Source organism: Microcaecilia unicolor, chromosome 12, assembly GCF_901765095.1.
Source record: "Microcaecilia unicolor chromosome 12, aMicUni1.1, whole genome shotgun sequence".
Classification (NCBI taxonomy): Eukaryota; Metazoa; Chordata; class Amphibia; order Gymnophiona; family Siphonopidae; genus Microcaecilia; species Microcaecilia unicolor.
In genome coordinates this window covers 27447893-27473253 of record NC_044042.1, presented here as the reverse complement: position 1 = coordinate 27473253, position 25361 = coordinate 27447893, and the positions used below count along the sequence as shown (strand labels likewise).

At 42.6% G+C, this 25361-nt stretch overlaps 1 protein-coding gene across 2 annotated transcripts in view; it reads right to left on the bottom strand.

The window, feature by feature from the left end:
- Positions 1–6681: 6681 nt before the first annotated feature.
- ILRUN (inflammation and lipid regulator with UBA-like and NBR1-like domains) overlaps positions 6682–25361 on the bottom strand; it is a 74061-nt gene continuing 55381 nt past the window's right edge. The window contains exon 5 of one of the 2 annotated variants that reach the window (XM_030221988.1): positions 6682–10696. In XM_030221988.1, the coding sequence (XP_030077848.1) occupies positions 10661–10696 (36 nt within the window). In that variant the 3' untranslated portion in view covers positions 6682–10660. Of the gene's footprint in view, positions 10697–21429; positions 21526–25361 lie in introns of those variants that run through there. The other variant, XM_030221989.1, reaches the window with a different exon arrangement.

Genomic DNA, 25361 nt, shown 5'->3' with positions numbered 1-25361 from the left:
GGGCGGGAAAAGCTGAGGAGGTAGAAGATGCTCTTCTTCGGTGGTTTTCTGAAGTCAGGAGCAGACAGTTTCCTGTCAGCGGTCCACTGCTTATGGAGAAAGCTAACCAGCTAGCTGAAAGTCTTGGACTAACTGAATTCAAAGCCACTGTTGGATGGTTGGAAAGATGGAAGGAGAGGAACAGCATAAAATTCAAGAAACAGCATGGTGAGAAACAAGACACTAATGACTTTGCTGCTGAAAATTGGGTTGTTTCAGTTCTTCCTACCATCTTGAACAAGTTTGCACTTCGTGACATTTTCAATGCTGACGAAAACGGTCTCTACTGGCGAGCGATTCCTGATGGAACACTTGAATTCAAACATGTCGAAACTACTGGAGGTAAAACGTCGAAGGCCCGACTGACAATCCTCTTTTGCTGCAGTATGGATGGGAGTGAGAAGTTGGAACCACTCGTCATTGGAAAAAGCAAACAGCCCCGTTGCTTCAAGAAAGTTAAGTGACTTCCAGTGTCATATGAGGCTAATGCAAATTCATGGATGACTGGGGAAATTTGGAAGCAGTGGCTAAAGCAGTTAGACACTAGAATGCGGGCACAAAAGCGTCAGATTTTGCTGCTTTGTGATAATTGTGCTGCACACAGGGATGATGTCAGGCTGTCTAACATCAAGGTGGTCTTCCTGCCACCAAACACTACCTCTCTGATCCAACCTATGGAACAGGGCATAATAGCCAATTTCAAACAACATTATCGGGCTCTTGTGCTACGTTGTCTGATGAGCGTTATGGATGACCAGATTGGCTAGAATAAACGTGCTATTGAACTGGCTCGTAATCTATCACTGTTGGATTCCCTACATATGAAGAAAGAAGCCTGGAATCATGTTACACAGGCAACCATTGTGAACTGCTACAAGCGGGCAAGCTTTGTTAAGAATGTGGAGAGGGATGAAACAGATGCAGCTGTTGCAAACGTGTCAGATAAAGAGGTTATTGACATCCCAGCTGGTGTTACTGAAGAGGAGTTCCATCGCTACATAGCTATTGATTACAATCTACAAACAGCTGAAGACAGCACTGATGTCGAGATATGCGCCGACACAGGCAACAACTGCTAATGATGGAACAGATGACAAAATGAGCAGCGAGGCACATGCTGACGAAATTCAACAACCTCCTCCTGTCACTTTTGCAAGAGCGCTGGAGAGTCTCAACACCGTGCGGGCCTATCTGGAGGCCACTGGATGTCAGTGCTATGACAGTTTTTACTGTCTGGCAGATGTAGTCTATGGCACTCACAGACCCAAGATTGTACAGAGGACTATAAATGATTACTTCAAGTAAGCCTAATGTCAGTTAACAGAGACTGTATACTGTCCGTATAATAATAAACAGTACTGTAGATATGTTTATCAGATGTCAAGTTTCTTTGGGTCACAACAGTTAAGTGCACACTCTGGTTAACTGCATGCATTTCTTTGGTCCCAGACCCTTGCACTTAAGCGGATTGCACTATATATATATACATATATATATATACACACACACACACATATAGTCACACTCAACTCAGAGGGCCATCTCCACCCCTTGAATTCTCTGAAGTGGCAGCAGTGCTTCACAGGAAGCTCGAAGTGCAAGAAGGTTATGGGACTGTTGACGGCAAGATGTTAGTCTTTTGGTCTAACCCAAACGGCAGTTCATTCAAACATAGATTTTGGAGTATTACCACAGATGCTTTGCAGATTGTTTTTATGTTGGGTCAATAAAATGTTGAAAACGCTTATCCATCTTGTTTAGATTGCAAGACTATTAAATCCTTTCTTTGGCTGTCATATCTATTTGTTTCTAAAGGACCTATGTGATTTTGAAAGCTCATACACACATTTCCCCTCTTTGGATAATTTTTATTTTGATCCAATAAAAGATATTTCAACATGGAAATAATTCTTTATTCTCCAATATCACTATAGCTACTATAAGGCTACACAAGGAAAATTAGCACTCCTAATTGGTTGTAATAACAAAGTTACTGACTTGTAACTGGTATTCAATGAAAACAGAAACTCACCAGTCATGGAAATTAGCAATGTCTTTAACATTCACAGCCAACAGGAATGTTTCTGGAGCTTTTAGACTTCACTGAGCATGCACAGCTGCTCCCGAACTCCCATGGCCATGCACAGTGATGGCTCAGTTTTGTAATTAAGCTAACTCTGAACTCCAGAAAGCAAGAAGGGAACATTTGTGTGGCTGGTCAACTACTCTCTTCGAAAAATACCTATTTATAGGCAAGCAACTGTGTTTTCTCCAAAAATAAGCAATTCATTATAACTGACACATGGGACACCTTAACAAAAGGTTGCTGTCAACAACAAAAAAAAAAGGGGGTGGAAAAGATGACAGCAGTCCCACCAATAAAGCAGCATCAGATTAAAACCCCCTTTAAAACAAAAATGGGCTCATGGAATGCCAAGACTTAAGAAGGCAATTGCAGTGAACTCTCTAGGTGCCCCTAGGTACTTGAGCAGAATGAATGGAGCGCTCTGCATTCAGAGCAGTTGTTGAACCAACTGGTACCGAGACTATGGGTTGTTTTTGGTGCTTCCCTTCCTTTCACAGAAAGAAGTTGGGAACTACAGATCAGATCGTGTTATCTCTGTGGCAAATAAATTAATGGATACTTCTAAAACAAAAGATAGTGAGGTATGTGGAATCCAATAAATTACAGTACCTGAGGCAGCATGGTGTTACAACAGGTAAGTCTTGTCAGCTGAATTCAATTAATTCCTTTGACCGGGTGACCAGAGTTGAATTGAGAGAACTAGATAAGGTGTACTTAGATGTCAGTAAAGCCTTTGACATGATTTTGAATAGGTGATATAAACTGAGTGCCCTCAGAATAGGCCCTAAAGATTCGAAACTTATTTGTAAGAGATACTGTGGAAGAACTGTCTGGTAAGGTTTACCTCATTGTGGATACCAAAACTTGCAATATGGTAGACACCTCAGCTGGGGTGGATGAGGAGGGATCTAGGAAAGCTTGAAGAATGATCTAGAATTTGGCACCAATGATTTAATGCTAAAAAAAAAGGGAGGGTCATGCATTTGGGCTACAAAAATCCAAAGGACAGCTTCAGGAGAAATAGACGTCCATTTCTGTTCCAGCACACAAATATCGATGTCATTTCATAATACATGTTCACATGCTGCCAAAAACATTTAAGTTCCTATGCTACTCCACTGATATTTTAGATGTTGACATTTTAAGATGTCTATTTTTCTAAAATGGATGATCAAGTTGCACGTTACCGTCACATGAATGTCCATTTCATTATGTATTTTAAAACAGGCTCTACATTAGCAAATCCTGTTCTAGGATACTAGCAGAAATTTGGATGTCTAAATTCCAATTTGGATAGCCCTTCTAAAATGCCACACATTGTTTCTTTAAGTTTAATTAGTGTAGCCTCCTGTACTGGGGAGGATGTGGAACAATGTGGATCACAAGGGGTGGGAATATCACAGATTCAGGTAGAAATAACTTCTACTAATGCTTTGCATTTTGCATCCTCTCCGGTGTAATGTTGGTTGAGCTTCAGAGAAGCAGACAATGGGCTACGCTGTCATAAGCAGTTAACCATTTAACCCATGCTGCAATGCTCACCACAGACTTCCAGAGAAGGGTTGTTTCTCAAATAGAAAAGAAAGAGCCAGTAGTGAGATGTCTTAACAGCAATCTTGAGAAGTATACTAAAATCTGGAGTCCAGCTGGAGGAGTAGCCTAAAGGTTAGTGCTGTGGCCTGAGAACCAGGGGAACCAGTTTGATTCAGACTGCAGCTCCTTGTGACTCTGGGCAAGTCACATAATCCTCCAATGCCCCAGGTGCAAAATAAGTTCCTATATACAGTATATGTAAACCGCTTTGATTATACAGAAAAACAGTATATCAAATCTCACCCCCTTTTCTCACTACAGATCTATGTATTTAAACTACTCAAATTAAGTAGTAGCTGAACAAAAAGTTTCATTTTCATTTTGCTGCCTCTATGGTCCTTGTAGCATCCGCACCCATATCAAGTATATCATCAGGCTTATTTTCGAAAGGGTGCCCATCTTTTGACACAAACCGGGAGATGGGCGTCCTTCTCTCAGGCGTCCCCAACCGCTTCCCATCGCAGGGATGACCAAAGTTCCCGGGGGCGTGTCGGAGGCGTAGCGAAGGCGGAACTGGGTCATGTCTAACAGATGGGCGTCCTCGAGCGATAATGGAAAAAAGGGCGTCTCTGACTAGCACTTGGGCGACTTTACTTGGTCCATTTTTTTCTTATGACCAAGCCTCAAAAAGGTGCCCGAACTGACCACATGACCACCGGAGGGAATCGGGGATGACCTCTCCTGACTCCCCCAGTGGTCACTAACCACCTCCCACCCAAAAAAAACTTTCAAAAACTTTTTTGGCCAGCCTGAAATGTCATACTCAGGTCCATCGCAGCAGTATGCATGTCCCTGGGGGGGGGGGGGGTATGTGTGTATTAGCGGAGGCATAGCAACGGCGTGGACGTCCTTCTTTCAAACATTTTATGCCCCCCCCCCCCCCAACAGGGATGGCCAAATTTCAATGGAATGGAGTGGAGGAGTGAAGGAGTGGCCTAGTGGTTAGAGCACTGGTCTTGCAATCCAGAGGTGGCCGGTTCAAATCCCACTGCTGCTACTTGTGATTCAAAATCCAAATAAATAAAAGGGGTGTCGGAGGCATAGCAAAGGCATGGACGTCCTTCTCACAGAAACATCCACATTTTTGGACGTCCTCAACTGCTGTCGCAGGGAGGGAGGCAAAGCGAAGGACGTCCTTCACCCATACTCTTAAAAAAAAAAAAAAAAAGAGACGTCCCTGACCAGCACTTGGACATTTTCACCTGGACTTGTATTTTCCTAAGGCTATAGATGGCTATTATACACGCAGCTTGTCTGCATGTATGAAGCCCTCTTTGGCATGCGCAGAGCAGCCATGCATAATGCTTGGCTGCACTGCACTTGCTTTGCCTCCTTAGGAAGGAAATCGTGTGCAAATGAGCTAACAGTGAGCAGCTCATTTGCATGCGATTTCCTTCATGTATGCCCGTTCCTTTCCGAATCGCTAAGGGATCGGAAAGGGAAGGGCTTTTTCAGTTCAGTTAGTGCATCAGTTAGTCCACTGCAGTGCCCCCTAGGGTGCCCGATTGGTGTCCTGGCATGTCAGGGGGACCAGTGCACTACAAATGCTGGCTCCTCCCACGACCAAATGAGTTGGATTTGGTCGTTTTTGAGATGGGCATCCTCGGTTTCCATTATCGCCGAAAACCGGGGACGACCATCTCTAAGGTCGACCTAAATGTTGAGATTTGGGCGTCCTCGACCGTATTATCGAAACGAAAGATGGACGCCCATCTTGTTTCGATAATACGGGTTTCCCTGCCCCTTCGTGGAGACGTCCTGCGAGGATGCCCAGAGGAAAACTTGGGCGCCCAGTTCAATTATGCACCTCCACATGCCCCTAGAAATAAAAAGTCAAAAAATGCAGAAACCATTATTTTCAGTGTTAATTTAATCATACAAATATCATTTATACATCAAGGAACAGCTTCCTTTTGCTTTTTATTTTATTTTTTTACTTTCCACAAATATGCTATCATAGGACTCCTCTCAGACCCAACACAGCTTCCTGCTCACTTCACATGCACACCTCCCACCAGAACAAGAAGCAGCAGCACCAACCACACACACACAATGAAAGGAAATAAACATCCCAAACTGAAAGAAAGATGCAGGGACAGCATTAAATTTCCAGCAGAGACAAACCATATCTGAAAGCTTCCTAGGGCATTTTCCTTTTATAGACTACAGCCATACTTCAGCCCCATGCTCATAAGGAAGGTTATGAGTCCCTCCAGCTCCACAGCCCGGTGGAAACCTCCAAACAGCAGTGTCCTGTGCTCTCTCTACTCATCCTGACTGCCCTTCCCAACCAAGACACAGTGGTGGCCTGGAGCATGTGTGCACAAGTGGTTTCTTCCTCTCAGCTCCTAGTACCTCAGGCTCCCACATAATGCCTACCATTTACTGCTTCCAGACAATTTTATTTACTCTTGGTTCCTGCACAAAACGTAAAACATGTTCTAATATAAAACTTCCAGAAATTTTCATCAAATTTTCCACACTGGTCTTGGGGCAGGGGGCAAGCATGGTTTGCCAAAAGTTTGGAGTCCCCCCCTCCCCCAGATCTTTACAATCTCTAGTTCTTCAAGCTTTTCTGCACAAATTGTCACCAAACACTAACTTGAGGTTGCCAGATCTGGAAAGAACACAGCTTGAGTTCAAGTGAATTTTTTCCAGAAGATTCAAGTAATTTTTTTTTTTTAATCCTAGATATTACTCAGTAATGAGAGCAGCTATGGGACTCAGTCATTGGGCAGCAAAAGCCGCCCAATTGAAGGCCCCATTGATCATGTATTTATTAGCAACAAATTACCACAAAAATGACTATAAACTGAAAAAAAAAAGCATATGACCTGGTATACAGTGCGAAGGGGCAGAACAGTTGTGGGTTGATGTCAAGCAATATATAAACCAATAGTAATATGTAAAACTCATGCTAAAAACTCACTGTATGGTTTGGCTCTTGCTATCACTGGTAATTCTTTTTTTTTTTTTACCTACATAGTCTCCACTTGATTCTTTAAATTTCCAGCTCAACTGGAGCCAGGGCAAGGCTAAGATCCCGGCACCATGAGCTTTCATTCACAACTGACCCAGGGATTTTTCCTCTATTTTTAAATCTTCCCATGTACCTACATCAGTAGTCCTGCAAGAAGGCTATGCAGTAGGGTTCCTTCCAGACCCCTGCAATCATGGGCCTTGCTTACAGCCAGTAGATGTCACCCTTGAGCAATGCCCACGACTCTTACCTCACAAACCCCATGAATTGCTAATCCAATCTCTGCAACATTCCCAGTCCTACTGGCCCAGAGAATGGAAGACCTGAGTTGGGGACTGAACCAGAGACTTTGAAAGGTATTAGGCAGCCATGCTGTTCACTATCTTATATTTTCCTGTGATATGCTATACAGAGTAACATACAGCTTTCACCAACTAGAGAAAATGAGCTGCCAGGCAGAAACAGGGCTATGTGCATCATGCACTCAGATAGTCACGGATGAAAGAGTACATGCACACAATTCAGAATTCTCCAAACATCAAGGGCAGCACACTTTTCTTAATAAAGCATGGCTGAACAAACCAGATTACAAGTAATCTAATCCCAATTGAGAAAGGCAACCTTCTTACAGAATGGGAGCAAAGCACAGGGCTATGGTGGATTGCTTGATGCAGTGATTCTCAATGTCCTCCTCTCACAGCCACTGGAAAATAAAATACCCATAGGAGAACTGAGTGGCTCAGATAGGACAGGCTTGGTTGTGCTAGGTCAGCACATACTCAGTGTGTGCAGGATATCTGGACAGTACATTGATGCCAAACTGGCTCCCACTGCCTGGAGATGTTAATGCAGAGCAATGAGAGCTTAAGGGCATTCCCACATTTCTTTTCATGCAAGTAAAGCAAAGAAAAACAAAACTACCTTGGGCATCAAATGATAGCAGCTCTGATACATTTTTAAGAGGCTGAAGGTCATACCAAACACAAGTTATTCATTACTGAAATGTGTGTGGTGGGGGGTGGGGGGTGGATACAGACAAGCTATTAGTTTTGTGTGCTCAGTAGACTGACATTTCTGGGCCTACAGACTGGTTTGACCAGCACATCCCTTTGAACTCCCCTTTACAGTTCCTGGAAAGAAGGAATTTTTTATCCCCTAAACTTAAACTGATTAAAACTGAACAAATGAGAAGGGAACATGGGCCATGCAAAATACCACTTAACAGAAATAGCACAATAACTAAAGACAGCCCACCCACTGCCAAGCCCAGTAACAGTATAGGCAGGACAACTGCACAGAGACCAACAATGTCCACATCAACATATTAGAGACAAAAAAAAATGCTTTTGCACCCTATGCAACACCCACACATAAAATCTTTAATTGTGTAGGACTGTGGCTTCTTTTCCACTCAAGTCTGAAGAGGACAAAGTCAAGGATACAGAGCACAATCATAAATGCTCCTTTCAACTAACACACTGCTAGTGCACACAGGGAGAGAAATCACACAACAGAGGCAATTACTGTCCTATCTTTGGCAGTTATGTTGGTCCAAAATGGGCAAGGAACAAGAGCTTTCCAGACACACCCCTATCTTTGGCTGACAGCATTTCCCGCCCCCTCCCCAAATTATTTTTTAGCTAGAGGTCACCTTTCCCACTATATGTAAATGGGAAAGGCCTACAGACTTTTTAAGTTTACACCTTGGCACCCACTCCACACTTCCTAGGACATTTTGCTTAGTCTCTGCAGCCTCAAACTTATAACTGGGAAGATCCATTATGGCTGGTTCAAGGTTGCACAATTTTGCCTTTAAAAAAAAATGCATTCTGTGCCTGATACAAATATTTCAAAAAATGAACACAGCAAGTGTTAGCATCCACTCCATTTGTTACAAACATCTTATGCTTGAGTTGCTTCAGGTGGTGGCTTAAACTATCATACGGAATGGGACTTGAATGGTTCATAAAGGGACCAGTTTACTAAATGTTAGAGTGGCCCAAAATGTGAGATCACAGGCCAGCAGAACACATCAACCAGATCCAGCAAGTGTGACGTGATTTTGAACTTCTTACAAGATGACTGTTCCCAGGGGCTCATCAGAATTTAAAGCAGAGCCTGAGAAGACCTTGTCCTAGAGATCCTACAGCTTATGATGTTTTCAGGATACCCACAATGATGTTACATGAGATCAATCTGCATACACCTGGTCTCCAAAGTATGCAAATTGACTTCTTGCATGTTCATTTTGGGTATCCTAAAAAAACAGACTGGCTGTCAGGTTCCCAAGACAGTATGGGAAGCCCCAATATGAAATGTTTGCCGAGACGAGAAAAATGTTAGGATTTGGTCTACTCCCAAGACCTTGCTGTAGACACTGGGAATGCACCTCTGGTAAAGTCATTTTCATTTGCATTTATGCGAATCGCCAGCTCTCTACAATTTCCTGATGGCACTGAAAACAATTCCATTTAGCAACAAAAAGTCCATTCAAGGACTGACCAACCATCAAGTAGATGTAAAAAGAAAGCCAACCTGAATTCTCCCTCACCAAAATAAATAAAAATTAAATTTTGTTGGTGGCAGTAAATGACCAGGATAAACAGGAATCCACTGAATGAAGTCACTTAGTGGCATCTGGGCCAATGCTATAACTTTCAGGTGGTCCACGCTTCTCATATGTAAATCAGAAAGATTGTCTGCAGCTACAGAGAAGCTTCTGCTGTGTCTTCCCTGCTTAGAAGATCTCCAGGCAATGACCTGGCTGCTTGATGATACTGTAACCACAACCCGAGTTTTACAGTCCACTGTCATTTTGCTGTAAGGGACTGTGGAAAAAAAAGACATTCACTAAAAAAAAAAAGTTGATCAGAACATTGACCTGGGAAAAGGCAGAACAAGACATATACAACATCTCATGGTCATAAAATGATGTGTTTCAATATCAGTTCTTTAAAAGGCATTCACTTCTGCAAACTCTGCTGGGGCATTACACATATTGGTGATGGAGGTGAAGTTGGGGGACAAAAAAAAATATGAAATGAACAGGCCAATGGGAAAATTTTAAAAGCATAACATAAAAGGGAGGAACCTACACAACCTCATTTCTTTATTACAAAAGCAGGCAAATAAGCCAGAGAACAGCAATTTTTTTTTCCGCTCCTTCCTCCCCTATAGGGTGAGCAAAGAAAAAGAAAAGGTTAAAACCACAGTGAGTGCAACAACCAACTGATGCGATTAAAATTCTGCCAGTTTGAACAAAGAGTGAACTCATTCCCCTCCTATCCCAGCATAAAATCTATTCAATGCGCCCCACAAAATTACCAAAGGCACCTATGAATGTGACACATTGCCTGCAAGCAACACTCCAGCCTTAAGAAAAATAAAACTACATGCTGTCCCCTTTGAATAATAATACCAATCAACAAAAAAAAAAACAAAAAAAAACATTTCCTCAAAACTACAATTGTTCTGCACTGGAAAAAAAAAAAAAGGGAAAATAATTTTTTTTTTTTTTTTTAATTTTATTTTAAAGATGGCTTTTTACTCTCCTTCTTGCTTTCTGGTTTGTTTTCATTCTTTTTACCTAATTATCCATGACTTAAAAAAAAAAACCAGAACAAGAAAAAAAAAATAGGATATGGTTCATATGTTCTTCCTGGTAACAATTTAACAGCACACGCCAGTAACGCAACATTCACACATGCAGACTGTTTTCCCCCGATACAACCAGTTTCCAATAGTTCAGGCTTTTTTTTTTGTTTTTGTGTTCTTTTTTTTTCCTCTTCTTCCTCATCTTTCACCAGGATGCGGAGGCAGAAAGGAGTCTGTGCCGAATTATCAAGAAATCGCAGAAACCATTCCAAAACTCATCAGCAGAGGTCTTTCTCTTTTCCCCGTCTCCCTCCCCCAGGCCCAACTTCTCAGTCTTGGTTATAATGCTTTTCTTGCCCATACCCGTTTTAAGACTGTCCAAAGGGATAAGCGCCGTGGAAACCCTGCAAGACACAGAAAGGAAAAGAAAACAATTAGATATTCAGAATCCAGTAATACAGCACCTTCAATGGGCCTAGAACTGCTTGGGGACCCAATAGTACAAGGCTATTACTCCAATGCAGGGCTTTTTACAGGGGAAGTACCATTATAATTGTGTTTATAACTTAAAAGTATACTGTTCACTTACTTCAAATCTGCCTTTTTATAATTTTTTTTTTAAACACTTTTTTTTTTTTTTTTGTAGATTTGATTTCCCAGGAACATACTTTGTGTGTTCCTGTGAGCTGCCATTGCTTTATCTGCTGGTACAAGAACTCTAATGCTGTAAAAGAATAAATATAGAGATCTGTTATTTTGCCTCTGTGTCCTCACCCCATACAGGAAACTGAGAGCAGAGTATAAATGAGGCAAACAGCAAGGGACAGATTCAGCAGCAGCAGGCTGTAGCTAAGGAAGGCTGAGAATGGTAGATTCCATTTCTGGAGTGACCATGGAAGAAGGCTGGAAGAGAACAAGAGAAGTGATGACTCAACAACGTTACGGGGGACCTTCTAGAAATGGTGCTCAAAAATAGGTACTGGAAAAAAAAAAAAGCGGTGCTAAGCACTAGTCTATAAGGAAGGGCACATTACAGAACAGTGCTTAGAACTGATTCCCATGCCTAAAGCTGAGCGCTGAATTTACGCCAGCTGAAATCTGGTATAAATGCCAGTGCCCAACTCGAAACTATTGATATTTTGTCTCCCTCCAGTTGCGTAATTTATCTCTGGATCGAGTCTTTCCTTTTATTAATGGAGTTCAATTTTTGTGTCCTCTCATGGTTTTAATTATGTACAACACCTTGATTTGGTCGTGGCCAAGACTGAAACAGAGGAAGTTTTTAAAATAAACAAAAACATAACATTTCAGCATGTAAATGATATTATTCTGTAACAGTGCATGCAACTTTTTGGAATGCCCCATGCCCCTCCCCCTTTTGAGCTGTGCGCTAGAAGATTTAGGCACAGAGTGTTATAGAACAGCACGCAAGACGTGCATGCAAAATCCAATTAATGCCAATGAAATTCAGTTACTGATTGCTAAGTCTCATTAATTCATATGATAGCTTATTTACCAATGTAGTGGTGCACGCATCTCGACACCATGTCTACATTTTGCCACCATATATAGAATCAGAGGGTAAATGTGTAAAAAGGCATCAGGAGTGTTTGATCTGAGCAGCTGAAATGGGAGGACCCAAGGAGCAGCACCTGGAGGCAGCAGAGGGGCAAGGGGCAGAGAAACAGTAGAAATGGCACCAAGGAGAGGCACCATGCACAGCCCGTCCCATGCACAGCAGTCGCCTCAGTACCTCAGTTTTTAAGGAGGACTGTAGCATAGTATGTTTGAATAATCCTGTTCTCTATGGAAAACACCTGTTACAGGTAAGCAATTTTGCTTTTTCTATTAACAAGAAGGATATAACCAACCACACAAGTAGATGACTTCCAAGCTCAGGGTCACTCTGTTCTAAAGATTTCGTCTATTATGGGAAGCAGTCCGATCTGATAAGTGTGAAAGCTGTACAGTTCACAAAGAGGTTGATTAGTACTGCTCAACTAAAAGCCTTGTGCGATTGTTGTCTGGGTCACATAATAATGCAAAGTGAAGTTATGATACCAGCAGTGAAACAGTTTTCAAAAGAGACTCTGATTCTATGACTGACCAGTTGGAGGAGCTTCAGTCTGCTTGTCAATTACCTCAAATCCATTTTGCCACTGGAATAGTAAGTCAGTTTGGATCAAAAGAAACTAATAATGGCATAGACTGGCCAATAATAGACCAGTCTAAGAAGCAGATGATCAAAAGCCCTGCGCTGTTCCAAACAGCGCTCTAAAATAGCGCTGGAACAGCGCAGGGCTTTACCGCACCGATGTTCAGAGATAATTCCATGCAAACTTATGCAAGCAATTATCTCTGATCATGGGGTATAACTGTGGCAGAATTGTGCCTTAGCATGCGCTCAGCACAATCCTCCCGCACTTGTTTGACAGGTCTGGGCTGTCAAAAAGTGGCCTAGTGGTTAGGGTGGTGGACTTTGGTCCTGGGGAACTGAGGAACTGAGTTCGATTCCCGGTATAGGCAGCTCCTTGTGACTCTGGGCAAGTCACTTAACCCTCCATTGCCTGCCGCATTGAGCCTGCCATGAGTGGGAAAGCGCGGGGTACAAATGTAACAAAAATAAATAAATAAAAGCCCAAACCTGTAAAACACAGGGGCTGGAGGTTCATGGTACCACCAGGCCCCAACTACCCCTGCCCCGAGCAACGGGCGCTGGAGGTCCGGTGGACCTCTGGTCCCCCCCCCCCCCCCCCCCCCCGATGATCCCCCCCAGGTTCAGGGAGGGCTGGAGATCCGGTGGGTCTCCAGCCCCCCCTAGTCCCCCAGCAAGGGGTCCCCCTACAGTCCCCCCTACCTTGTGTGTTGGAGGGAGGGTAGCCTGCCTCCCTCCTCTTCCTGCGACACAGCAAAATGGCGGCGCCCAGCCCTGCCCAGAGTATCCTGGGATGCGCTGGGCGGGGCTATAAACCATATAAGGGAGAAACTCCCTTATATTATTACTATTATTATTATTAACATTTGTATAGCACTACCAGACGCACACAGCGCTGAACACCTGACACAGAGAGACAGTCCCTGCTCTATAGATGGTGTATAGCCCCGCCCAGCGCATCCCAGGATACACTGGACAGGGCTGGGCGCTGCCATTTTGCGGCGTCGCAGGAAGAGGAGGGAGGCAGGATACCCTCCTTCCTCCAACACACAAGGTAGGGGGGACTGGACCACCAGGGACCTCTTGCTGGGGGATTGGGGGGGGGGGGGCTGGAGACCCACCGGAACTCTAGCCCTCCCTGAACCTTGGGGGGGGGGGGGAGATCATCGGGGGGGGGGGGGACCAGAGGGCTGGACAGGGCTCACCATTCCTCCCCAATGATCTGCAAACCCTAACGCCATCTCGGAGCTCGCGTAGGGGTTTGCCGCAGCCAGCGACCCAATCTGGCGCACTGGCATGTTTAGCCCTGTTTAGCACGCATTTGCATGCTAGTTGCGTTCAGAGCCCTCAAGCGCGTTGTTTCATGCGCTCGAGGGCTCTGATCATGGGGCGTTAGCAAACGCCAGCATAAGTGCTTGTTTATAGACCGCATAAGGACTTGTCTCAAGGATGCTTGTACAGTTCAGGATAAACACTGATAGCACTATTTCTTCATTGAAATGAAAGGGTATGACCACCTTTAATAAGAATTCAGGTTGAGCACAGAGTACTCTTCTTGTGGAGTAGACTAGGTAAAGCATAGAGATTATTAAGGCTCAGAGATTATGGATTCTTCCAGCTGAAGTAATTGTTTAAAAAAAAAAAAAAAAGAGAGAGAACTTTCCAGCTAAAATTCTTCAAAAAAGATGACTCCATGGGTTTGAATGGTAGTTTCTCAAAAGACCAAAGCATGATACTAAAATCCCATAGCACAAGAAGCTTCTAAATGGGTGGCCTGATGTAAAGTAAGCATCTTCATGAATCTCAAAATGAAGATCATGAAAAGCAAAGTCCTGCCTATGAATACATGATAGGTTTAAAGTGTGCAAACATGTACACTGTTAGAGGAAGTTTGCAGTCCTATGCCATAAAGGTGAGACACAAATTTCAGCATGGTACCAGAACAACTGAAAGTGTCTTGAGCATTTGTCATGCTCCATATTGAAAATATTTTCCTTCTGAATGTCTTATGAAATGTTTTTGTGCTGCTAATAGTAAGTCTTGAATTTAAGACAGTACATTTTATTTTTTATTTATTTGTTACATTTGTATCCCACACTTTCCCCACCTATTTGCAGGCTCAATGTGGCTTACATTGCACCGTAGAGGCGTACGCCATCTCCAGTAGAGAGTAAAGCTTGGAGAGGCCACTAAATGATTTAAGACTGGGATGAAGAAGGATCTCCTGTTGTGTTATCAATGCTGGAAAGATTTACAGCCTGACAGGGAAAACAGAGCCTTCTGAGGAGAGGAAACCAGTTCTGCTGAGGCCAGTACAGCACAAGTATCACTGGGCTGAGCTTTGCCTGGAACTTGGGCAGGGTTTTTTCTATTAAAAATATGGGTGGACAGCAATCTGGGGTGTTTTTCAAGCAGTGAGTTGGAAAATTCTCTATATTTCTCACCATTTTCGTTGTGGACTCAACTACAGAGGAGTAGAATACCTGTACGCTACTGAAACCTGAAGCTGGTTTTATAATTTACATCTAACTTAGCCCTTTTTGGCCATCTCAGGTGGCAATTAATCAGATAGCACGGGGTTTAGCCCTATTTCAGTGGTCTATAACCCTTCTAGAAAAACCCTGAACTAGGAAACACCCTAATTCTAATGATAGACATTTACTAGACACTGCCAATATATACCTTCAGAATACCAATACAGCTACAGACCAAAACAAGCTATAGACAATCCTCACATCATAACCACCAATGATCTTTAAAAAAAAAAAAAAACACACTCTCAGCTTAGCCACACATCCCCTCCTTGGAACAAAACCATCAATCCATGCCTGTCCCACCCATCTATGTCAATGTCAGGTCGATAGGGAACAAGTCTCCCATATTCAGGGATCCACCTGAATCTTCAGATCTGGGCTGTTTATCTCAGAAACATGGCTCACAGAAGTCAATAGTCCAATACTGCCTCACTTATGCCCTCCTGGATAGTGGAGGAGTGGCCTAGTGGTTAGGGTGGTGGACTTTGGTCCTGGGGAACTGCGGAACTGGGTTCAATTCCCGGCACAGGCAGCTCCTTGTGACTCTGGGCAAGTCACTTAACCCTCCATTGCCTCCCGCATTGAGCCTGCCATGAGTGGGAAAGCGCGGGGTACAAATGTAATAAAAATAAAATAAAAAAATATGATATTCTTTACATCCCAAGACAAAGCAAAAAAAGTGGCTGACTTGCATACAATTCAAACTCCTCTTACTGACTTACAAGTGCATTCACTCTGAAGCTCCTCAGTACCTCTCCACTCTTATCTCTCCCTACACTCCTCTCCAGGAACGCCATTTCACTGGGTAAATCTCTCTTATCTGCACCCTTCTCCTGCACTGCTAACTCCAGACTCCGTTCCTTTTATCTTGCTGCACCATATGCCTGGAATAGACTTCCTGAGCCAGTACGTCAAGTTCCATCTCTCGCCATCTTCACATCTAGGCTAAAAGTCCACCTTTTCGATGTGCTTTTTAACTCTTAACCCTTACTCACTTGTTCAGTACCCATGTTTTATCATTCCCACCTTAGTAATTCCCTTATCCCTTAATTGTCCTGTTTGTCTGTCCTAATCAGATTGTAAAATCTGTTGAGCAGGGACTGTCTGTTCATGTCCAGTGTACAGCACTGTGTACACCTAGTAGCACTATAGAAATGATAAGAAGTTTTTCTCCATGTCTCCTTAGTCAGCTTTGGGGGTTTTTCCTGAATTAGAATACATGCTGTGCAAATTCAGCAACAATTCAAAGGCGGCAAGTCAAATTGCCCTTCTCCTTATTTATCGTCCACTGGGAGCTTGGTCCAAGGCAGAACCTTCACTTCTAGAGAGTACTTCCTCTGCCATGTCCCAATTCTCCAGGATTATCCTCCTGGGACCCTTAAATATACACTTGGAGAACAATGTGAACATCAACGTACACAACTTCAATCATTCCTGAAGGACAGCAAGCTAACTATTTTTCCAAGGGAGCAACTCATGAACATGGCCACGTTACACTTCATGTTCTTCTATCCTACTGGCTTGATTAGCTCATTTAAATGGAAGCCGATACCATGGTCCGATCACTTCCAACTCGATTTTACTATTTATATCTGTATGTCAAGCTCAACCAAACACAAGCCTTTCAATCCACTCAAGGTAAAATCAATGAGATCAAATTCTAGTACAAGATGAAAAAAAGACTCCCTTACCCCCTGCACTCCTACACAAGACCTGGTTAAATCACTCTGGGATACTAAAGTGGAGGCCATGCTGGACAAAATTGCTCCACTCATTACTAAAAAGGTCAGGATGACCAGAAACTCTCCATTGTTTTCAGAAGAACTAGCCAACCTGAAACGAGAATGCTGACACCTAGAAAAGATATATTGGAAGAACAAAGATACTACTAACATACTTAAATGGAAATCGGTCTTCTGAAACTACAAGAAGAAGGTTACGGACTCCAAATGACAGTACTACACCAGCCTAATAGGTCAACAGGTTCTTCACGATATAAAAAAAAAAAACACATTCTAATTAAAAGCCCAACTTCCATTGAACCTGGAAACTTCATGCATCAAGCATGTCCATCTGCCCAAGAACTAGCTGTTCATTTCACCAATAAGATCATTCAAATCAGATCCAAAGCCATTCCAATGGAGAAAAATAATCCTAGCCACGGTTCAACCTCAAGCACTGATAACTCTCCAAATCTAGGGTATCAAGACTGACCAGAAATGGGAATTTTTCCAACCATTGACCTTTGAGGAAGTAAGATTGCTGTTGCTGAAATGTTCACGAGCCCACTGCTCCCTGGACCATTGCCCAAAATCCTTGCTCTCATCCATCCCTCCTGAGGCAGTTCACTGGTTACTAGATCGTCTCAATGGACTGTTAAAATCTGGGTCTCTTCCTCTAGACATAGGCAAAATCGTTCTCACTCCTCTGTTGAAAGGTTCTGATCTAGACGTAACATCGGCTGCAAACTACCGTCCAGTGGCTAGCATACCACTTTTAACCAAAATATTAGAAACCTACATTAGCAAACAATTTGCCTTACATCTGGAAAGATTTTCTATTCTACAGTGGTCAGAATATGGCTTCAGAACTGCACACAGCACAGAAATATTGCTGCTAGTTCTAACCACGTATGTCAAACAACATCCATGCACAGGAGATCAAGTAATACTTCTCCAATTTGATATCTCAGGGGTGTTTGATGAGGTGGATCATGCATTGCTTCTTGAATGCCTTGATGAGGTAGGAATAAAAGGTACTGTTCTCAAATGGTTCACTGAATTCCTCTCAAACTGAAGGTATTCTGTTAAGCAAAATAACCAACTTTCTGACTACTGGTCGCCTGTGTTCCCCGCTCTCTCTACCATCCTGTTCAATTTCTTTATGTCATCCCTCGGCTCAATACATCTAAGACTCAACGAGCTTCTACTATCATATGCTGACATCCTACTTCTTTTACCATTGATCCCTACAAATAAAAACTCAATTCAGTCAGTAACAGCCGGTATGAATGCTGTTAATACTTGGGCCCTGACCAACAAATAAACTAAATGAGCAGAAAACCAAGGTCCTGTGGTTCCAGAATCAGGGACTTATGGTCTCATCTTTAGTATCTTTGTCCAATGGGCAAAACTTTTGCAGTTGAGCCAGAAACCAAAGTGTTAAGGGTCAGCTCCTCACTCAAAATCTCTTCACACATTAACCAGCTACGGAAGAAATCTCTAATCAAAATGATACAGCTACATCTAGTCAGATCCTTCTTTGACCAAAAAGACTTTGCACTGTTAGATCAACTATTAACCCTACCACACCTGGATTATTGTAATGTCTTATGTTTTGGTATTAAATGTCAATATACAAAAAAAATTGCAGATCACTCAGAACACAGCTGCCAGACTAATATTCAGATTGAAAAGATTTCCTAAGGTCTCATTCAACTTCACTGGCTTCCCATATCAAAAAAGAATAAGGTTTAAAGCTGCCTGCTTAGTTTTTCAAATCTTACATCAGAACTGCTAACGAGAGTTGCTTCACTATGCCTGGCCCTGTCTAACAGACTAAAAGAACAAAAGATACTAGCGACACCGTTTCAAAAGGCAATCCAAAATCAGAAGATCTTTGGCTCTCTATTCCTGACTTGGAGTTAAACATGGAACTCTCTACCTATGACCATCAGATCAGATAATAGCTACCTTAACTTCCAGAATAGGCTAAAAACCTTTCTCTTCCCAAAGACTGCTTCATAATAAACCATTATGATGTATGTTGCCTCATATTATCTGCCAAACTTCCCGATTAAATTCTTTTGAATTCTGTATACACTTAACAGTTTTTTTGCTGTCACACCCATTATGTAAACTGCACTGAACCCTGAAAAGGGGTATACAGGAACTGATTTAACTTGTTGGAAACACGATGAATGGTCTTGTCTATGAGTGGAATACCAAATAATATCTCACCAGTATTTGCCATACGCAAACTGTTGCTCATATGCAGAAGATTGTAGATACTGAATGCCACTGTGGTCCTGGGATCCTCTACGAATTTCAAAAGTCCAGTACTATAAGATTGAGGTTACTGCCAGAATTCTTCCATATTTCTGCTTACACACTCTCGAAAATATGATCATGTTACACCTCTCCTCCCGGAGGAATACAGGCTTCCTATTGAACACTGTATCACCTATAATGTTGTACTCCTAATATATTTAAAGTACTGCAGTCAGTACTTCCTTTTCTCTCTCGAGCAATAACCTCACCACCACCACTACCACACACACACACTTTCAAGAAGTCTTTGCTCCACAGGTCTAAACCTCATCTCAGTCCCTTCCTTACGCTGTGTCTGTTTTGACTCCATTAGCAACAGAATTTTCACCCTGAATGGCCCCATACTCTGGAATTTGTTGCCCTTGTATCTTCACCTGGAGCGTGATAGTTTCAAAATAGGGATCAAGCCTTTTCTATTTAATGATGCTTTTGCGTCCAAGTCTACTTGGTGATTTGAGGTTTTGATGAAGCTATGTTAAGTAGGTTTGCTGCTGGGTCTATGGCACAACTGCTTTGTTTCTCCACTGTTTGTCTATTCCCTGCCTGGTTCATAGTCTTCTGCCTAACTTTCCCCTATCCCATCAACCACTGTAGTTTCTTTCAAAGTTACTTATATTGTCTTTTGTAGATTGTGAACCGGTATATCAAATAAACTGAACCTTGAAAAAGGAAGCGTATCAAATACGCTCATAAGAAGGCTCATTCAGAGGTGGAAGGAGGAGTAGTTGGAAAGAAATCTGGTCGAAAACTCTTCATCTGATTGTCTTGGGATGAAACCCAGATCTGGGTGCAGGAAAGAAATCTGGTCGAAAACTCTTCATCTGATTGTCCTGGGATGAAACCCAGATCTGGGTGCAGGAAAGAAATCTGGTCGAAAACTCTTCATCTGATTGTCCTGGGATGAAACCCAGATCTGGGTGCAGGATACTTTGGAAAGGCTCGGATCTCATTAAGGAAGGTGGCAACATACGTCTTTTGTGAATCAGAATCAAAAAAGAATGAGAGACCATGGTGTCCTGACAGTTGAGTGTTATCTCTGTGTAGATGCTACCCTGTGGAATGAAAGATGTATGCTGTGTCCAGATCCTAACATTGAACTCATGGGAGTCCTTTACAATGACTCTTAAAAGTCACTGAACATCTTTTTGTGAAAAAGAATGAGGCTGGTTGGGCAGAAGTAGTGACGCTGCCAGGGAAGATTCATCTGCTACTGTGACTAATACTAGAGTAGATGTGGTATGATTCACACTTTTCGACTGTAATTGCAAATGGAGGATATCCACGCAGGTCATGCACTTAACTGCACAGGAATACTTGAGGTTGAAGAGTGCCACATCCTCTGTGCAGAGGGCAATATGTAACCTCTGCACTGTGCTCCAGACATGGCTTCTTGTTTAGCACAGACTATGCAGCAGTGGTATGCTGAATCTTGTGCTTGGACGAGACTTCTGCACCGAGGTAATGACGCTTCACTATCATTCTACAGGATTCCTTGGATTAAAGCCTTATACTCAGGCTTGTGTGACTCCATCTGTGATGACTGCTTTAGATCAAGGTACCTTCACTGAAAACAGTGCTGGGCCAGAAGAGATCTGGCATTGCAACTTAGTGACTCGTCTTTTGAGTGGTGGGTATCAACAGATGAGAAATATACTGAATACAGAATCCATCAGATTTCTCATATTCTGTCTGCAAGCTGGGGCCTCTTCTCTGCCTCATGGTTCACAAAAGTTACGGAGACAATCTTGCCAAGCAGGCAGAGACAGTTTCCCACAAATGCTTGTGTTCAGTCTAGTTGTGCTCAGAACTCAAACAAATGAGACATCTGTTACACAATGCTAAAGTTTCTTCCACACTCCGGGCATGGCCCGGTGGGCGTCATCATTATATCCTGTTGTCAACAAGAAAAAAAAAGGAGCCAATACATATAGATAGACATAATTCCAAGGAAAGTATTAAGAAGCATGTATTAGCCTCAAGTAAGAGGGAGTAAAGGATGAGAGGGAAAAACCAGCAGATATGAAGATTATTTACTGAAAATATAGCTGACAAACTTATTTCCTTAGAGCAGTAAAACAGTATTTTCCTTAGACCTGTGCTAAGTCTTTCAGAGGACTTGAGCCATGTGCTCCTGCCCGTTGCTGATCAGTGCAGCCAGTCCAGCAGCATGAAGCCAGATCCACACTCATACAAGAAAGGGTTAAACAAGTCAAGTTTCAGACCTCAAATTCACACACTACTAGATCAGGCTGCTTACCGGGTTGGGCAAAGGAACAATACCATGTGGGACAAGCCCAATGGCTTTCCAAATCAAAGGCCCACATCTGATTTATGAGACTGCCTGTGGAACAGGTCAACATATACCTGTCCAACATAATCCTTTACTTACCCAGATACAAGATACACACCTGCTGAGACTTCTGGAATTTCAGTATCACCTACTTTTCCGGTAATCAGTTTCTGCTCACGTACACAGATCATTCCTATCAAAGTACCTGTGAGGGAGCACAATTTTACCATTACAGGTAAAGAGTACCTGTCCAAGGGCACAAGTTACACCTGTCAAGTTGCCTCTGAGAATTCAAAATCACACCCTAGTTAACAAGCTCAACATCTTGAGTATCCACAATCATCTGTGAAGGTACCCCAGAAATGTCAGCTTCTAAGTACCTTTGAATTCTATAGTTAGTACTACCTGCTTAAGGATAATATATACATCTTTTACACAGTTACAGTTGGGATAAAATAGTTGCTAGGCAATTAGATGTTTAACTGGATGGATCTGTAATCTTCTCTCTACATGGTAATATTTGGGAGGGGAAAAATATTGATACTAGTGGCCAGACTTAGGACTCATGACTGCAGGGTCCTGGACAGAGCTCTGATGCATGACCCAAGACTAAGGACTGTCACAGCAGTGACTGAACTAAAATAAAATAGGAACATAATATAAAACTGGAATGATATTTTTCTACCCAAGGTAACACACAAGATCATTTCTGGCTACAGATTCAAATGTTTCACAGAATGTGAGATGTAACACTGATATTTTACTGATTTATTTAGAAATACTTTCTGCAAAGCAGCTTTCTCTGTCCCTTTGGATTTCAGCTCGGTGAGAACTAGGACTATTGCACCATAATAAGCCCTCTTTCATAACTTCCTGGAATCTGTCTCCAATTTTATTATACCTATCCACTCACTCCAATCAGTATTAGGGTACAGGAAAGCTACAGAAAGGGTGGCAGATGGATGGAATATCCTTCCAATTGTGATTGAAAACAAGGAAAACATCTGAATTCTCTGCAGGAGAGGGAGGGATTGTATAGCTGAGTAGCTATGTGTTCTGTTATCTTTTTCTATGTTTCAGTGCTTGGGAAGGAAAGCCAGTGGGTTTCTCTCCTTTTCAAAAAGTTTCTCCTGCTCCTGCCTGCCCGAGGTGGTGGCATTAAGCCCAGGAATCGACTCTGGGTATCTTATGTACCGCTACAGAACAACTATTCCAGACAAGCATTACCTTTTCATTGTGATGACTGTAATACAAAATACCAGCTTTGCATTTACATAAGGAACACAAGATGACAATCTTGAAGCTCATTTGCATGCCTGCTCCCAGAATGCTCTGAGTGTGCATAATTATGACAAGACAAAACACTAAAGGAAAAGGAACATTTTCTGTACAAACATACTTCGGCTCTGCTGTGAAAATCTCTTACTCTTAAGATTTGAATTTTCTATAATATTTTTCCCAACTCCAGGGGGTTTATCCAACTTGTAATCTCACAGCACCATAATTGAAACTACTACAAAGCAAACAATAATTCCACATCAGCTAATACACAATGCAATAGTCCATTTTAAGCCCCCCCACCCACACTTCCCTAGAACAATCAAATACTACCAAACAACTGGGCCATCATACATATTCAACGACTAGTCATGGAACTCCCACTGCATCTTTTCACAGCCCTAAGTACCCCTTTCCGCCTCCCCCTAGTATCTCCCAATCTGTCCCAACCTAGATGACCACTGATTCAGTGTGGGAGCTCTGAGCTATTTCCAACGTGCTGCTAACTCGCATCATGCTGCAACAATCCCTACCCTTAACAGTCACAAATTTTCCACAGTCGTATTTTTAGGAACCATCCCCAACAGGAAGATCTTAGGCTCTAATCTTACCCGTACCCCCACTAACCTCTCTAAACCTTCAGCTACTCCCTTCCAGAGCTCCTTCACTTTGGAAACATTCTGCCAAATATGGAAAGTTACCCTCTTCTTTACATCCCTTCCAAAATCTGATGCCCCAGGGAATACAGCTTTAGTTCTTGAGGATGTTCAATAGCATTCCATTCCCAGCTTTCATATCCTGCAAATTTCCAACAGGAATCAAAGTGGGTTACAAAATTACAGTTTAAAACTTCATAGATCAATGGGTATCAAATAAAATGGTTGTCAAGGTTCCTCTAAACTGGAAGTAATCTTCTATACCTCAGAGTTGAATTTAGTTTTAGCTGTAGAGTTTTAACAAATTTTGTGATACCTGGAAACAGCCATATTAACAAGAGTTACAAATGACTTCACACATACAAACACTAGATGGCTACGATGTCACAAACACTAGATGGCTACGATGTCATAAACACTAGATGGCTACGATGTCACAAACACTAGATGGCTACAATGTCATAAACACTAGATGGCTATGATGTCACAATCAGATCAAATGTGCTGCAAGAACCAACTGAATTTTACTTGCAACACTCTTCTAGTCTCTGCTGCTGTCAGCTTAGACCTATTCAAGAATGAAAGCTCAGCAGTACAAACTGACAGAAAGTGGGTATAATTATGGTCTGTGTATAATTCTGAAATACTACACTGTACTCAGCAGGTACAGCACTTCTAAGCTGATGCTGAATCTGACAGCATGGTAGACTGAAGTAAAATATTTCTCTACAGCTCACATTGGGGAAAAACACTTAAGTAAACAGGCCCCACTATAAATTAATCCTTTACAGTGATTTGACCCTAATTCATTCAAGAATCTCCTAATCGGAGCATGCTTCAAGAAGGTAGCACAGCCAGAAGTCCGTTCGGGGGGGGGGGGGGGGGGGGGGGAGAGGGGAGGTATGCATTTCCTCTCTGCTCACTCCCTTCCTCCCTCCCCCCCCCCCCCATGTTAAAATTAATACCTTGGCTGACAGGGATGCCCAAGTCCACCAGCAAAAGAGGTTCTCTACCTGAGCCCCCCCCCCCCCCCCCCCCCCCCCCGTGCCATCTGAATAGCAGGGAAGTCAGTGATGCACTTCCAGCTCTCGAGCCTCTTAATTCTCTCTCCTTTTGATGATCTGCAGCTTGTGGTGCTGTGTGGGTTTCCATGTAGCGGCAAGAGGCGGAGAGCAAAGGAGCTCAATGACTACCTAGCGACGGGGGCCTCTGGTGGCAGGAAGGTGCATATAGTGGGCTATGAGGCGCTCCGACTGCAGCGAAATGGAGTGTATGCAGATTCTCAAAAGGAAAGAGAATTAAGAGGCACATTGAGAGCTGAAGTAGAAAGGAAGCTCAACAAGGAAGATGTGGCGATTCTGTATTCAATTAACTACACAAAAGACTCCTGAGGCAGGCACTTTGCCAAAACACAGTGCCGTGACGAGTCCAACTCTAGTACTGAATAAAGACCATACTTCTTTATTACGTTTCCTTGGATTTTTGTAAGAGTTTTGTTGATCAAGCTACTTTTTTGTTTTCATATTGTGCTATTTGTAGCAGGTATCATTTCTCCACCCCGGTGGTCATTCTTTGTTTTTACGCCCACACATATGACATGACATGATATAAGTGCTTATATTCCGTGAAACCTGGAAAGCTCAACGCAGATTACAAAGTCAAAGAACTGGGAACAGCCCAGCGAATTATACACATCAACACTAATTAAAACAATAGAATTAGTGAACTTAACTCAAGTATTTTGAAAAAGCCAAGTTGTCAGATATTTTCTAAAATTCAAGTAAACTGATAAGTACCTAAGTTTCTTCAGAAGACAATTCCAATAGCTGGCAGATACATAAAAGATGATGTAAAAATACTCGAGTAGTGAACACTTTTAGGTAAGAGGAAATGCAATACCAGAGGATCTCGTAGTTTTGACATTTTCGTAGTAGGGTGGATGATAAGAGAACACATGTAATGCAATGCTAGGCTATGAAGTATTGTAAATAAAAATGTGCAGAGCTTCAACATGATCCTAGTAGACAGGCAGCCAATGAGCTTTAATTGAGAGGTGTTGCACTCTGTTTTCCCAGAGAAAACTAGTCTGGCAGCTGTGTTCTGCAAT